At 34.8% G+C, this 17,935-nt stretch overlaps 1 protein-coding gene across 1 annotated transcript in view; it reads left to right on the top strand.

Moving 5' to 3' along the window:
- ABCA13 (ATP binding cassette subfamily A member 13) overlaps positions 1 to 17,935 on the top strand; it is a 164,633-nt gene that overhangs the window by 125,988 nt on the left and 20,710 nt on the right. The window contains exons 48-50 of the mRNA XM_068185206.1: positions 26 to 135; positions 10,125 to 10,272; positions 17,652 to 17,786. Coding sequence (XP_068041307.1) covers positions 26 to 135; positions 10,125 to 10,272; positions 17,652 to 17,786 — 393 coding nt within the window. The remainder of the gene's footprint in view (positions 1 to 25; positions 136 to 10,124; positions 10,273 to 17,651; positions 17,787 to 17,935) is intronic.

The raw sequence follows: 17,935 nt of genomic DNA, 5'->3' as shown, positions 1-17,935 counted from the left end.
TTTTTTCTTCCAATATCTCTGATAGTGTTTTGGACTCCTGGGAACAAATGGAGCTGGGAAAAGCACAACATTTAAGATGCTGACTGGAGATATCATCCCATCTGCAGGACGTGCTGTTATCAGGACTCCTACTGGGTAAATAACACAGGGTTTGATCAGAATACTGCTAATTGATAATGCACATGATCGAAGACTCAGCATGTCTTCAGTCCTTTATACTGTACTCTAGGGACCTATTTTGTTCCCTTTTAAATGTATATTGTTGTTTTTCTGTTAAGTCTCTGTGGAAAAGCTTTTTAGCATTATTTAATTCTGTTTGCCGGCTCTGTTAAGTGAGAATAAACTTGTCTGGTAGCAAAAGAGAAACTCTAAGAAGACTTAATATACATCCTTTTAAAACTTTTTAAAAAATCTTAACATATGTTAAAATGCATGGACATATATCCCCCTACAAGTTCAGCACTGAGAGTTTTCCAGGCTTAGGTAGATGAGCAGTGCTGCAAGTGGGTCATTTTAAAATATTTTCTTACACTAATGTACTTCAGAGTCATGAATTAATTACTTGATCAGTATGCTATGTATAAGAGGTAGTGTTGGTGAGGTTTATCATTCTGATGGAGTGATCAATAATGGACTTTGGGTTAGATGCAACCAATACATTTCATTTTTTCCCAGCAAAATTGGAGGGGAAAGAAAGTTATTTTTTCAGTCAGTAGTAAATATGTATATACACATACATAAATGGCCTTTGGACTATTTTCTTTTCCTAAATGATGTACATTTCAAAATCATTTTTGGAAAGGACAGGTCAAGGGTTTCATGAAGAAATTTTTGAATTTTCAAAATGGCAAGTTACATTTCTTTAGATTAGAATTCAAATGCTTTCATAGGTCAGTGTTTCCTTATTTCTTCATGAAGATAATGATCATCAGATTCATCTTCAAGGAGAAGTAGCTTCAGTCATTGCAAAATTCAGTTTTCTGGAAAATTTGCACTTTTGAAATGGACAATATCACCAATATCAAACATAATTTTACTTCAGTGTGTTTTTTCATTATCTTTCATATCAAATCATTAAAAAATGTTGATCATAAAGCAGAAATTATTAAAAAAACATAAAAAACCCCCAGATTTTGGAAGAATTATTCTTGAGAGAAGTAGTGTGAGTGACGCTTTAAAATGGTTAGAGAGACTTTTAGATGGTTTTTTCATTAATAATTTTCCAGACTTTTTTTTTTTTTTTATAATTTTCTGTCTTAAACAGAAGACAATTTTTTCAGACACAGATCAAAATTAAAAATGACAGAAGTGATTTATAATTAGATAAAAATCAACATTTGTTATTCTTTGGAACTGATAGGTGGCTTTATACCTCCTGCTACAGGATATGATGGAGGTCAGAAGTTTATAGCATGAGTCTGGAGAGGATTTGAGATTTGGAGAAATAAAATTATCTGCATTATATTTTTTTTTAAATAAAATATTGCCATTAGGGTATCAGGACATTTAAACTCGCATGTTTTGTTTTAATTCTGAGCAGTATTTTGCAGTAGATTTTAATGGGTCTTGTCTTGTGTCCCACCTGTGCATTCATCACACACACATGACTATCCCCGTGCAATGTCGTCGCAGGTCTGTATTTGGGCAAATCATTTGATCTGGTGTGAAAATTCCAAAATTTTAACATCTACTTGAAAGCAAATATAAAGTTATAAGAATACAATTCAATTTTTATATAATGACACTTACAGTATGTTTGCTGACTTCTATTTTTTTAGAACCTCCTAAGATAATTAAAAAAATAATTACAAAACAATTCACCAATGCCTGGATTCCTTTTATCAGTTGTGTTGCTGTGTACCTGTGGTTAAATGGATAAAAATGCTTCTGGGGCATTGACAATGCAAATGGCTTTTGACAATAGGATAAATACTGTCCCTGGACATTGTGTATGTCACTTTAATTTCCCATACTGTGTTTTATAAATCCAACATGAAAGCATATATTAAGATGCAATTTTATTTTGCATATAATAAAACATAGGTAATGAAATTTGACACATTTAGGAGGCTTGAGAGAAAGCCTTAGACAATTGAATTTCAGTGTACAAAATACCCTTGACAACATTAATTATCACCTTGTACTATGGTGGTGTCAATTGAGTTCATGGATTTTTTGTGTTTGCAGGGGCTGAAGTGAGTGTAAATCCCATATTCCCAAGATTTCAAAACTTAACGCTAATTCAAGAAGGCAACCTTAAGTAAGAGGCTGCTATTATACAGTAGCTTAACTTAGAGAAACAAACAATTTGAGTCTGTGAGAAAAAATTTGTCCCTCCTGACTTTGTTCCTTGCTTCCTATTTTGGAAACTACTGTTGAAGCAGCTCATCGTGCATTGTGCTGCTGTACTGAAAATCACTAAGAGACAAGTTTGCTGGCTCTTCCAGAGGTGAGCTCGTAGCCACAACAGATCTGGAGAGCCATTCCTCAGCAGCTAAGAATGACTAAAATTACTAATTGCAGGGAATTTTAGGTGGATTGATTTTCATTTATGACTCAGATAAATGAAGGGGAAGGTATAGTAAGCAGGCTTCTCTTTTTCTTACTCTGGTATTGTATTCAGAAGCCTGGTGTTCCTGGCAGAGAGACTACAGTCAGCAGAAGAAAGCATCTGCTGATCACAGCTGCAGAACATTTCTTGGTGAATAGAACTAGACTTTTTTGCTTAAAATTTACATCATGAAGGAGATTCCGTGAAAGCATTATCTCTGATACCTATTTCTGATGAATAATGCAGCTTAGATGTAGATCCCACCTCTTTTGGGTTTGACTGGAAAGAATGCGTCTTTTATCCTCTGTCACTGTGAAAGGACGAGATACTGCAGTCTGATGGATCCTTCACAGAATTATAAAATGGTTTGGGTTGGAAGGGACCTTTAAGATTATGTAGTTCCAACCCTCCCTCCCCCCCCCCCCCCCCCCGCCCCGCCATGGGCAGGGACAATTTCTACTAGACCAGCTTAATCAAAACTACATATAACCTTGAACACTTTCAGGGATGCGGCATCCACAGCTTCTCAAGGAAACTTATTCCCATGACTCACCACCCTCACAGTAAAGAATTTCTCCCTAACATAAAATCTAACCCTATCTTGATGATGTATTCTTCATGATCAAATAATTAAATGAGTATGCAAAATTACTATTATGAACATTGCCTAACTGATTTTATTCCATGCAAAAATCCTTAATCCATAACAGATTAAATTTCCTTGAATAACTATGCTTCAAGGTTTTTGGTATATAAACAAATTAAAAAATAAAGAAACCAAAAAACCCTTCTAAAAATCCATGCATACAGTTTCCTAATTGATACTGAATTTAAAGTAGAGTTGGGAGTGTCTTTTTGAGGCAGGTGCACTGATAATGACATTGAATTTTATTGGACAGCTGTTGCACCTTGGAACAACATGAATTCTAGAAATCGAAGATGGAATTTTTCAAAGGTATGAGTTGAAGGTAAAATAGAATTTTTGAAAGGTAGACCTAAAACATCATGGAAGTGCAGGGATTTATAGACAAAGAGCCTCATACACCAATAACCAACTTATATTCAAGGAACTTCTGCTATAGTCTCAAAGAAATTTTAAAAATATGCTTCTGAGAAGTAAGTTCCTTTTTAATAGGGCATAAGAGTAGATTCACAACATCTCCAAGTATTTTTAAAGATTTGTTGTCCTCTAGGTTGGTAGTTTACTGAATGCTTAATACCACACACAAAAAAAAAAAAAAAAAAAAAAAAAAAAAGAGTTTATTCTTGCGTCTGAGAGAGATCTGTGTTTGTTTTCATAATAAAGCTAATAAAATCCATAGAAGATAAGTATTATGTAAGTTAGTTTTCAGTATCACTGGGATTCATAACTAAGGATGTCATTAAGTGGGAATATTTGTGAAATACTAAAGCCAGCTTCATCTTTTCTGCAAATTGGTTTTTCCAAGACTTCTTTGGTGGGGAAATGATTCTGAGGTAGGGAAGGCTTCTGATCTGTTTTAATTGGGGTTTTCTCTTTTTTGTTACACTATAAATTAAGTAGATGTTTTAAATGCATTATGTGCCTGAAATGTGTATCTTACAATTTGTGTCACCGATGCACATTCATAGTATACAAGCTGAGCAGTCTACAAAAAACCTGTTTTTTTAAATTTTTCATTTCCCTCTGCATAAAATGTTTTAGACAACTTATATAACCTTTGTAAGCCCATTCTGGTTGTTACTGCTATGTGATTAAAACAGTCCAGTCAGATGAGTAATTTATCACCAACCAGAGCCAATCATGTGAAGATGCCTTTCTCAGGGAAGTTTATTTTTTTATTGTTTTGTGTACCTCATTAATATTTCTGCTATCAGAGACATATCTGTGCAAAAGAAACAGAGAAGTAATTATCTTCTAGAGAGCCTGTCTCCAAATTAGGGATATTGGCCTCAATATTGAAGAGTGACAAAGAAACAAGCAGCTGAAACAGTTACTGAAACAGTAAGTGAAACAGTTACTTCAGAAGGTTTGGAAACAAAATAGTGATAGCAAAGTTCCAGGGGTACCTTTCATAAAGGGCAGAAATACCAAAAGCAAACCAATAATTGCTAGAAAGTAGATTATTTGAATAAGGTTTGTTTACTTGTCTTTAGAAATATGATTTTATAAAACATTAAGAGACTGAGAGGGTTTTAAAGAGTTGTGAAGCTTAAATATGCTTAATAATTAACTGCATAATCTGCTTGACAATTAGAAGAGTTCTTTGTGTTCTCTGCAGCACAGCTGTTGCTCTACAAGAGTAAAAATGGACTAAAATTATCTCATGCTTGGCTCTACTGCCAGAACTAATTGCCACCAATGTGGGAACTGTTTAAATGAAAGGTAGTGTATGAAGCTGTAAACATTTTTGTAGTTAGTTCTCCTGTCAAACAGCTTGAAGAAGTAAGGTCTGCATTAAATATGTACAAAGAAAAGTTGACACTTAACAAAGTGGTATAACAAAGTAGAACAAAGTGAGTCCTCATAGTCTTTGAATGTCTGCTGGGCTAATGTATCAGCAAATTCTGTACATCTGTTCCACTTTTTTGTGTTTGTGTGTACTTTGGCCAAGCTTTGTTTTCCTTCCCTTTCTATACTTGTGTTTAAACCCTCTTTAGTGACTGTTATAAACCTGTCTAAAGTGAAGAAAGCTAAACACAGCTTTGAAGAGAAAGTGTCAAACTCCTTTTAAGTGTCATGGCAAAGTCAGTGTAAAATAATGAATAATGTGACTGGTGGCTTGTTTGTATTTTTGGTGCCCTCTATTTTGCAATCTTTTCTGCTGTACTTTGCTGAATAGGGATGACTTTAAGTTCATACTTAGAGTGTAATGGGATGCAAATGCAAAAAAATAGATAAACCAGGTAACATCTTGTTTGTAAGTTGCCCCATCAAGGACTGAAGCATTTGGCACTCTTCCTCATGTAATTAATTTATGTCCCATGAATTTCCATCTTCCTTCTGCTCAGAGATACTCCATGACAGCAATTCCCCATCCTATTTGAATTGTCAAATAGGAAGTCATGATGAGATGAGCAGTCATCTCAGCTGTTGGATTACAAAGTCATAGGACCACAGAGCTACTCTTCAAAGAGGGAAAAGTAAAATATTTCTTTATAGCTAGAACTTCAACTCTTTTGATAGGTATGATATTCAACTTGATAAATTATTAAAATGTAGTTCGAATACCTTAACTTGAAAGGAAGAGTAAATTTACATAAATATAATGACTGAAAGGACTGTTTTTACACTGTATATCAGTATAATTAGTCTAATTATAATGCAGCTATAGTTACATTAATTATATTTTAACCTTGATTTTTTGTAATGTTAATTGAGCATTAGTATGCACTGAATTGAATGTGCAGTTATGAGTACAATGAAATGTTTAAGTACTATTGCAGTTTGTAAATTTATATTTCATTTTGACTAATTAATGGAATTTATCTCTCTGAAGAAGCAGATATATGTGTATATATATGTGTGGTATTGTAGGTACCATATATATCACGGCTTTTAATTGCATTGAAAAACTGCAGAAATAGCATATAAAAGTGGAAAAAAGTGCACAGTGGAGCCAAAAGCGAAACAATTTTAACAAAACCAGCCATAAGACTAATATCAGGGGTACTAATTTATCTCTGGAAACTTAACACTGAGGCTTACCTTTGAATTACAGCCCACAACCACCTATAAGCAATGTTGGTAGTGACCATTATAAAAAACAAGATCCAAATCTAGTTCTGCAAACTAGATTTGGATCTGGCCTTCTGGAAACTGCAGGTCCTGTTTATACAGGGGAAGGAAACAGGTTTTGCCCAAGATCATATTCACTCATGCCAGTGATCATGTCTCTTTTCAGTGTCAGCAAAGGCTTTCTGACTGGAGTGCTCCATGCCACACCCATATAACTTGTAATCAGATTGCAGGGCTTTCTTTAAGCACTCAGAATAAATAGATCAATGTAAAAAGACTTGCAATGGTCAGTGGAGGAACAACTTTGAATCAAAAATTTTCTGTACTCTGATTTTAGTTTATGATTACAGTATCTTGAAAGTCTGGCAAGTTCCTTTACTCAATAGTACAAACCTATAAGATGAACACTCCATAGTGAGGAAACTCTTATTGAGTCCTGGATATTTTCTCTGGATGTCTTGCACCAAAATATCATGATTCTCACCAAAGTACTTAGACAGGGATGGAATAGAAAATCTTTCACGCTTCAAGTACTAGACTCCACTATTTTTCTTGAGGATGCCAAATGTTCTGTTGACCATTTCTAAAAGAGTTCTAGAAATGCAATTCTGCAACTTTAAAACTATATTTAAAATATAAAGATTTCTGGAAATATTCTGGTGGTGTCATTTCTTGCAGCTGTTCACTCTAAAGGATAACTTAACTAATGAGGGGAAGTATTGACTGAGCATAAGGATGTAGGCTAAAAATGAAGGAGAAAATATGTTCTATATCTTAACTTCATCAGATGATGTAATCAAAATTGCTGAGAGAATTTAAAGATAGCAAGTACTCTGTGTTATTGTAAAGATACAGGCAGTTGTGTATTAGTGTAAAAGCTTAGTGTAAAAGAGTTTTACTCCTCATAGGATTTAGATGTTACGCAAGATTTCATTGTGTCTACTGTACTATGGAAAATAGCCTGAGAGGGGTTGGAATCCATACTTACATGTTCTTTCTCTCTGTTTATAAAATGAGCTGATTTTTCCTCCTGTATGTCTTGTTTCTAATGTGAATAGTCTAGTGAAAAATGATGGCATCTTGATAATAATAGGGCAGAAAACAAATGACTGTTTTTCTCTAGCTTGAGAATAAAAAGAATCAGCATTTTGCTGCATGCTAATCTATATTTCAGAAAATATTAAAAATATATATTTCAAATTTGGTTCTGATAATATGATGTTTGTTAAGGAAGAAGAGGATTATAATTAGTTAAATGAATCAAATCAGAAATTTAAAAAAAGGGAAAAATATTTACAGTATATCATTTACTGAGAAGACTTTCTGGTATCAAGCCATCACTACTTGAAATGTTGACTTAATTTAGACCCATAAAAATGATATCTGATAGATTAACTGAATTTCAAGGAAAATCAATTTCCTAAGATGGGAGCTTGTTTCCTGTTATACAATACCTACTATAATTAAAAAGGATAATAAGCTTTTCTTTCTTTTTTTTTTTTTTTATTTATATTGTTTATACCATCAGAAAAAACTTAGGACCTGGCTAAACAAAACTGAATGAAGATGTCCAGAATTTTGATTTGGAAATCTACTCTGTGATGTTGATGAGGGAAGATGAGGCATTAAACTGCACATTAGGGAAAAAAAAAAAAGTCAGTTAAAAGCTAAGAATCCTAATATGGCTTTTTTTTTTTTTTTGGTCTTCTGGTTGGATTGTTTTTGTTTTGACAGATACAGAGATGAGGGAGGGGAGTGAGGTGGAAAGGTCTATGAGTTCTTTAGTGGATACAGTAGAATCTCTGAGTTAATGGGAAGTTGAAGTGTTCAGGGTCAGCACTAATGGATAAAGTTGCAAGGTAAGGGACCAAACTGAATAAGAATATTAAATTATGCATTCTTATTTTGTCCTCACTTTATGAAAGCTAAAAGTCAGTAGGTGGGGTACTGTTTACCTAGGACTGGGTGCTTTACATAGGCAGAGCACCAAAATCCTGTATGTACAATCATCACTGAGGACACTTTATTTCCTGATGCAAACTGAGTAAGAATGCTCTAATATAGTTCTAGCTAAGGAACATTAGATGTCTGTTGTTTATTTGCAGCTGTCCATATTTAACTTTTTGTTCTTCATGGTAGGGGCCCATTGCAGACATGATGTTTCTATCCAGTTACAGGGTTCATGCTGAGTAAATGTCCCTGAAATTACCCCTGAGTGCGATTTGTTCTCTTCTGATTCAGCTTGGCATGTTATCAAAAGCTCAGTCTCTTTTTCTCAAAAGACAGCAGCTGCACCAAAAGAATACCCTGTGCATGAATCTTCCTAGCAAAACAAACCTCAGACACATCTATGTTCAACAGCATCTAGATAACATTTCACTGTGAATAGTATTTTGCTATGTTAGAAATAATTAAATAAGGAATACACTGCTTCTGACTGGTTATACAAAAAGATCAGCATTATTCAATGCATATCTAATGGTAAAGATGACTATAGAAAAAGGATTTAATTTGCCATATGTATGGTTGGAAACTGAGACAGTAAAAATTCTGTATTTTCTTCACTGAGAATGTCCTCTAAGTGGGTATAGATTAAAGATGAACACTTCTGTTATCCTCTTTCCCCTATCACCCTTCTATATTTTGCTAACTATTTAGAGAGGTGTCTACAGGCAGATAACTTAACATAGCACCATCCAAATCAGCCAAGGTACCATGATTTTATATCTTTGCATTAACAGCAAAGAAACATTCATATTAATCCATGGCAAGGTTTGTCATAATCATGTTAATTTATCTTTTGATAGCATTAAAATATATTTTCATGCTGTGGTTCATTATGTAAAATGCAGAATTTTTTTCTCCCCAGACTCCTGAATCTTGTAAACAGGAGATGCATATTTATATATTCACTAGTGCTAGTATCTGTAGATCCTGCAGTTAATGCATTTACTTTGTGTCTAAATGATTAATCATATATTTAGTTCTTTTAATCAGAAATGTAGAAAACCACTAAGAGGAAAAACATTCTGTTACTCAGAATCTTTTGAAAACTTTTCTTTCAAACCTCAGATTTTTTTATTATTAAGTATCTTCATTTTGATAGGTCTTTCTGTACATGTAAATCAGCATCGCTGAGTGTTGAATTAGATGTTGGAATAAATAGGATAGATTTAGTGTCATTATGGGTAATGAGACACCCTTGCAATCAAGCTTTCTTCTTAGCAATGAGTGTAATTTCAAGTAATGCTGTAAAGCTAAAAAGTGAAGGCCAAAGTCTCTTAAATCAGGATGATTTTATACTTTTTCCTGTATTGTCTTTTAAGTTACTAGGCTTTAATTTTTTTTACTCTTGTTGTTTAGAGAATGCATGCATGTGTATGTGTGGTCATAGCACACAAAGAAAACACAGCAAAGTTTCCCTCTCAAGTCCTTCCTCTTCAATATTCAATGTGATTGATATGAATATAATATTTTATATAGTATAATATCCAATATGAGCACTGTATGGTTATAATGTGTCTCCTTAGAGCAGGTACTACCAAAAAGATAAGAGAAGTAAAACGGGTGAGCATTAATTCTCATGGACGTCTCTTCTTCATGTGTTGGTCTGTTGACCTTGACACACACGCTGTCACAACAGTGACATGCTGGTGGCTGTGCTGACTCAAAAGGGACAAAAAGTGTGGTGTGCATTGTGGGTGGTGTTGCACTAAGTAACCACAGCAAAGAGACTCAAACTCCTTTATCTGCAGACTTGAGGTTATGTGTGTTTGTCTTTTATCCCAGGTGTGGAACCCAGGGCCATGAGATTTGTTAAACAACATTCAAATATTTTTCTTTTTCTTTATACAGGTCAGAAATGGATATACTCTCTGCTAGCTCTGAAGGTATTATTGGATATTGTCCACAACATGATGCCCTGGATGAACTTTTAACAGGTTGGGAGCATCTTTATTATTACTGCACACTGCGTGGAATTCCAAAACAGAATATCCATAAGGTAACTATCCAGAAAAGATTTGCAGGGGGAGCTATTGTCTGGCTAGACTGTGGGGTTTATAGAACAACTGTACTTTTTTAACATGAGAAACTATCTAATATTTCGTCTTAACAACCTTAGTAATAAGGCTTTTCATTACCACAATTTTATCTAAATAATGTGGATTTTTTCTGTCTGTTATGCCAGTTCAAAACACAATAACATCCCTGCAGATAGTAAAATAACATTATTGTAAATGAAATCTCAGGCACAAAACCCCTTAAAGAAATTAAATTTATGAATGGTTCAATGCCTTCGCTATCACACATCAAGAACTGTGAGAGAACACCATGCTTTGAATCTTGTACCTCTGAAAAACTCTTTTCTTCAGAGATACATTTTAACTTTGAAGGAACTAAAAATTGTTGTATGATTCTGTATAAATAAATGAAACTCCTGGGTGCTGGGATAGGAGCTACCAGCACTCTGCTGTCTTAAACTTCACAAGATGGAAGCAGTCTCTTAAATGCTCCAGCTGCCACACAAAGCTTGGGTTTTCCAGGGAGAGCAGGCAAAAGAAAACTCTTTGAGAGCTTATCACCATAGAAGTTGACAATGTCTGGGAATATCACTGGGAGCTCTTGGATTTACAGATACAGGTGTAGCTGTGCTGATTAGCAGACTGAACTTTTTTCTGTAATGAGGTAACCAGTAAGCGCATACCAGAAATTAAGTACGAAATGGATACAGTGTAAAATATTTTTTTTTTTTCCTGTATCAACTGATGGAAATTTACAATATGATCTGACTTGAGCTGCTCAGTCCTTTCTGCTTAATTGCATCTCTATTATGATGAGAAAATTATACTTTGATATGAAATTGGTATCTGTCAATTCCTGCTGTATAGATTGGTCCCAAATAGTAGCTATTGCTCTAGCACTGCCCTTGTAACCTCGAGAATACTGCCTGTTGTTTTCCTTTAATTTTTCCAGAAGCAAAACTGCCTGAACTAACTTTTTTTTTTTTTTTTTTTTTTTTTTTTTTCTCTACTACCCAGCACTTTTCTGGCTGTTGCCTCAGGGTCTAATAAGTGGTTTGCATCCAGTTCCTTGACTGTATGCGAGAGGGCTGCTTTCTGGCTCTCTGCAGCCTGTTTCCTTTTTCCTCAGCAGAAAGGTGCTATTTCAGAAAAAAATATGATTCCCGTAAGGGACATTGAGTATTCATCAGGACAGGCAATATTTTGAATTTTTACTCTTTTAAGCTGATAATTTAGGTAATTCTGGATGAAAGCCTGGGGAAAACAAGTGATTCTTGCATGTCTTTGCCCCTTGTCTTGGGCAGTATCCATTGTCCAGGACAAAGCCTGGACTTTTATATGTGTTAACAATATGTTACTTGCAGACTGCTCAGAAATTATCATACAGTCTTTTGTTTGATTGTTTACCCTTCATAACTTATTTGTGTTAATTTTTACTTCAGACTACTAGCAGAGTATTGAAAATGTGCATATATTTCCATCGATCTAAAAGAAATATATTAAGGGATGGTTGTTATTGTACTAAAGCCCTCAACTATTATTAATTACCTGTTTTCTCCATGAAGTGTCAGTTCCTCCATAGCAGTTAGGGAAGAGTTACTCAAGTGGTATGTTACATCACATACACGTCCCTCTTCAAATGGATGAAAATCATTCATTTAGATATGAGTTATGTTACTGTGTGCACTGAGAGAAGACAAACATTAACCTTCCTGGACCTCAGATGATCTAGGTATAGGCTTAGACTATTCTTTATAGTCAGCCTTCTGTGCCTTAGCATCACATTTGTGAAAGAAAGATCATTCTTCTTTTCAGTTGTCTTAATTTTTTGTCTGCATGGATTGCAGATCAGACTTTGTTGCCATATGCTTCCGATCAAGGCATCAAAGCGCTCCTGCAAATAATATTTAGCTGCTCTGGTTTTCCTCCACCAAAAACTGAAATGCAGTTATCTCAGAGGAAAACAAATATTTTGTCAATGGGCCCTTCTGACTGTGTAGCATGGCTGTCAAGCACTCAACAGCTGCTGTGCTCCAACTCAGAAATGGCTGGTGCCTGGAGAAAGTGAGCGTTTTAGCTGCCTCTAAAGAAAATAAGGCTTTGGAATGCTTTAGAGGAGCAGCTGTATGGAAACGTAAGCTGTTATTTTCTCATCATTCCCTCCTGCCTATGATACAGCACTCCAAGCCTGCCTCTGAATATTTACCAGTGACTAATTACACTAATATGCACAGACACATATATTCTAGAGAATACATTGGTTTGATAAGGAAAGAAACATACATTCACTTTGTTTTTTAAGAAATAGGTGAGCAGGCAGGTGACTCACAGGTTGTGTTGCTGCTGAAGTTTTCTATTGAAGTACTAACTTCAAGGACCAAATCCTTTGCTAGACAAATTTATCAGCAGCAGGAGTTAAGTGCCTGACATAAAGCTGAGCGCACTTAATGTTCCAAAACAGTAATTAAATGAATGGGAAAGGAAGGGAAAAACGGGTCATTTACTGTCAGTGTTAAGTTTCACATGTAATGTGAAGTTTTTTTATACTTCACAAATCTGCACTGAAAGTTTCTTTTTGTTAAGAATTGGAAAAAATTAGAATAAATATTTTAGGCTATTTAGAAGAATATTGATTAAGCATAATACTTTTAATTTTTATTTCTTTAATATATCAACTTCTTAGATCTCAATTTGCTCAAAAATACACCAATCACCTTGTTAAAAAATTAAAATTACTAACACAACATCAAATGGCATCCCTCATTAGCATTAAAACTTCTGTTGCAAATCTCAAAAGAAGCTTTATCAGGTCTTCTGAGGTAACTTTTTGGAATGCCAGTATACTTTCTCTTTTCATTAACTCTCCAGGAAGATATTACTCTGATTCTAGAATCTCAATGATTTCCTTACATGTTATATTCTATAGGTGCTGGAAATGGGAATCTGTAAATTCCTGCATTATTTGTAGGTTTTCTTTTTTTTGGACCCCCAAGCAAAATGAGTGTGTATAGTTTTATGAGATTTTGGGTTAAAAAATATTGTTCCCCAGAAACCTGACCATGACACTTTCCAAATGTAAAATAATCTAGCAATTCTCAGTTTACTTGAAAACCAAATAAATACTGTTCTGTGTGGAATTGATGAATTATTGCTATTTAGGATGTTCAAACTACACTGTATCCACTTACTCAGAACCTGACACTTTGAATTACTGCTTTGGACATATAAAGTTATTTTCCAGATGACTCTAGAATTCAATCCATGTTTATTGTCATTTATACTGGGTACGATACGCATTTTCAGTATTGGGTCAGATTTGCTTTACGAGGATTTGTTTAAATAAATAGTAAGAAGTTATGCATTTTATTTATTGTGTAAGAAATGATGGAAACTAATACACTGATGGATACAGCCTTTCAAGTCAAGATAGACATACCATGATGTTTCTAGTCTTTGAATAGATTGATTCTAGTCTTTCAATAGATTGGTAACTCCAAGTTTTTCTGAAAGGCACACAGATTGAAAGTCCTTAGCACCACTTAATTTTTTACTTGACTATTAGAGGTAAGTTTTAAAGGGAGTGGAAACCCATAGGCATTAATGGTTAAAAAATTACTGCTTTTTAATGGAACGGATGCACCTCTTAGTTCCCTGATGGATGGAGGACACCATGCCTGTTTTGAGCTTTACTCCCACAGATATTGGCATGTGTGCAAAAAGTTATCTTATTGCCTCTTCTGGAATGAATATTGTCTTTAGGAACTCCACAAAGTATTGGGGGATTTTGTTTAGATGCTACAGATTGAAGGCCTCATTCCAATGCCTGTTCTAAAGCTAGGTGGACTAACCCAAATTAATTCTGGGGAACGTTTTTTGCTAAATATATTAGAATTGATGAGAAAAAAAGTAAATATTTTTAAGAAATATTTGAAAATAGGGAAATAGCTAGCTGATAGATGTGAAGTCTGTTATAAATTTTACTGCTGGTGTGGGGAGGAAGGAAAGGAAAAGTTTAAATACATTACTACAGCCATGAATAGGCATTAAACATTTTCATGGTTCAAATGTGCTCACAATGTATATATTTGCATATAACTATATTTTGATTTGGCTTCAGTGTTATCAACTTGCTAAATAAATTGAAGTATTTCCTCACTCTTTGCTGCTGAAGGTCAATGAAACATTATTCAAATAGAGCATCATGGTGAATATGGCAAGGAGGGAGAGAAGGTGCTTGTGAATATCTCACATTCACTACAGGAAGGAATAATTAGAACTGTAATTCTCTGGTATAATTGTGTGTATCTGTATCGGAAGATTGATCACATGCTCAATTCTGACGTTCATTTAAAGTAGTTTAAGAGGGATTTTTGTATTCATTTTACAGTGTACTGTGATGAAAAACTCTGGCTATGCAGAAAAATAAACTTATAATGGATATATTCAGGCTCCTCTACAATATAGCTAATATGTAATTTCTAATTTCTTTCAAACTACTGTTTTGTTGTTGCTTAGGTATTATTGATGAAGCTGAAAAATGACTGGAAATCTTAAAATATTCATTAAAGAAAAAAGTCTTGAGGTCATCTCTTGAAAGAAGATTGAGCTCTATGTTCTTATATTTAGTTATATTTGAACCATAGTCTGCAGTGTTCTTTTGAAATATAAGATTTGAGGGGGGTAGCAGGAATAGAAGAGTTTTTTAGGTGAAACTGGGAAACATTTAGGAATAAGAAAGTTGGCCTTTTTGTTGCTGATATGATTCAGTTGTAAATCCATTCTAATTTGATATATTTTACACCAAAGAAGCATATCTAGATATAATGTCAGATTGTGCTGTGCAAGTTTTATCTTGGAAAATCTCCATATTTAAAGCAGCAGCAAAGTGGGCACTATGAAATGATTCCTACCCCTCTCCTTTTACCTATTTAGCTTTTCAACCTTGTCTCGAAGAATTTCTATAGCAGGATGCTTGCCAGGCTTTAACTCCTTGTATGAAACAGGAGATTGTGGAGTCATGATGAATTCTTGAGCACACACCAGAGAGGAGAATTCAATGTGAGGAATTACAAATCTTGCAAAGTCAGTTCTTTTTAATGTTGCTCCCTTCCAAGAGCTTTATGTTCATACCTGACATGATTGAGTCTCCTTGGGAGCTACAGGCTACAAGAAGACCCTTCTAACTTGAATAGTTACTTCTCTCTCTGGCACTATTCTTTGACCTTCTAAATTCTTCCCCATGCAACATTCATTGTCTCTTTAAAAAAAAGACATTTTTCTGACTTTAGATGACACTTCAAAGGAGCCTTAGAAAGAATGGTTATAGTCATAGCTAAAGGATAGTTCTGACTGCATTTCAGCTCTCTGAAATGTAGGTCCTCTCTTGATTATTTTTTAATAGCTCTTGAAGCTTACTGTGGTTTAAAACATATATTTGGTGTAAACATGGTGTTGCATATTTTTTCACTTTCTGGTCTTAAATTCTTAGGAGATTTTCTGTGTAATTGTGTGACTGTTGGTGAATATGTAGGTGGATAATCCTTTAGTCACTAACATTCATGCATTCCCAGTGGTAGAAGTCAAGTCAGGATAAGGTGCCTACCACATGCTTTAGAGGACAAAACAAAGTGTTGTGTTTTGCTTTGGTGTATAATGAGACCTATACTTGGAAGTGAAAAAAACCCACATAACAAAACAAAGCTCAGCTATCTTGTCTTAGAATATAGTTTAGGTGATTAACCATTTTTAAAGCCACAGCTATAACCTCTAATTGGAAGTAAATTACTGTGAATTACCTTTGATGCAGCAGAAGCCTTGAACTTTTCAATATAATATTACCTGTGGCTGGTTTTACAGTTGTTATGACTTTTTTTTAAAAAGCAAACCTCTCTGCATCTAATGTAGACAGAGCAATACTTTTGAAATGTGGCTTTTGTGTGAGAGCCTGCACTGCTGTCAGGTTATATATCTAGGTACTCCAAACACAGTGACTATGGATACCAGTCCAAGGATCATCACAAGAATATTGTAAATTCTAACCGCTGCAGCATTGTTCCTTCTTATAGACAGCTTGCTCTCAGAGATGTCTCTTACTTTTATAAGTATCACTTGAAAAATCTTGCTAAAAGGGTCATGAATATCTTGATCATTTTCAATGGTGTTTGCATAAAAGTCTTCTATAGAAAGTATTATTATGTTTGTGGCAGTTTGTTTATGATGGATAATGAATATTAATTCACTATTGTTTATTGAATTTTTTTCAACTGGAATTTTGAGTTAAGTGGAGACTGTCCATCTGATATGCTTAAGCTTTCAAGTCCCTCCTTGGTTTTTGCTGAAGGTAATGTAGAAGAAGCAAAGAGAATGAACCATACTGCTGGGAATGCTCTGGCAGTTAATGTTGGGCAATAAGAGCACCATGCAAGTCCTTGTTTTCCAAGAATCTTCCAGCTGTCCTACATACAGGTAGAAAGCACGCTTGCTGTGTTATAAATCTGATCACTCCTTGATGACACAGCCCCCTAGCAGTCTATACCAAACACCTGCTGCTTTGCAGGGTGCATTTGGCAGCAGCAAGCAGAAAAGTTGCTGCTGTGTCCCTCGTGGTTTTGAGCTATATCTCCTTGGACAGTCTAGCAGTAGTAGCTGATATAGATGGATTAAGATTATTGCTACACTTCATATTCTCTAGCATCAGTATTTTAGGGATTCTTATATGTCAGATTGTCTGTGACAGGGTAAAGAAAAAGGCCATAGGGGACAGCATGAGCATTGTCTCCAGCTGTGCTCACATGCCTTCCCAACTTGCTCAGATTATAAATTCTTGTTAGAGCAATTAAAACAATCCAGCTAGGATCAGTTTACCCCTCTCAGTTATTAAAAAGTTGTAGTAATTTAATCCTGTTTCATTTTGTCTAAAAGAAGCTCTAAATCCACAACTATGACTTGGTTTTCTGGCATTTTCTTTTTTTTTTTGTAGCTGATTGAGAACTTTTTCACTTGAATTTTCAGTTACTCAGGTATTTGATCAAATAGATAGTGGAGAATAAGTTGAAATGAGAGACATTTTAGATAATTGACCCATGTACACAAACCAAATACAAACGACTGTGCTGAGCAGTGACAAAGCCAGACTTCTACATGAGAAAATCCTTCTCATTTTTGAAGAACGAAGGGGCCCCAGAGAAGATTTTTGTCTGTGTTTAAAATTCAAAGGTAATAATTTGCAGCAAGTGTAAGTAAATAAGGAAACAACATACACATTTTCTTAACATGCATGAAGAGAATGTTCTTTCAATCTATGCATAAATGCTATCTAACCTGGCTCGTCTTTGTTGGCCTTCAAATTTGCAAACCACAGGTTGCAGAGGACCTTGTTAACCGCTTACACCTCAACGCCCATGCTGACAAACTGGTGAGAACATACAGTGCTGGCACAAAGAGGAAGCTCTCTACCGCTGTGGCTTTAGTTGGTAAACCCCAAATACTTTTACTGGTGAGTAAAAGTAATATTGTGCTTATGAAAAATGGGCTACATTTAATTTTCTTGTCATGTATGTTGCTTTAAAGAAAATCAGGTAGTTTCCTGATCAGTCAGGGAGTAATTGATGCACAGATGTGCAACTGTCTTCTTTGTTCTGTATG

This window comes from Anomalospiza imberbis, chromosome 1, assembly GCF_031753505.1.
Source record: "Anomalospiza imberbis isolate Cuckoo-Finch-1a 21T00152 chromosome 1, ASM3175350v1, whole genome shotgun sequence".
Lineage (NCBI taxonomy): Eukaryota > Metazoa > Chordata > Aves > Passeriformes > Viduidae > Anomalospiza > Anomalospiza imberbis.
The sequence above is the reverse complement of the archived record's forward strand: the minus strand, read 5'-3'. Positions and strand labels throughout refer to the sequence as shown.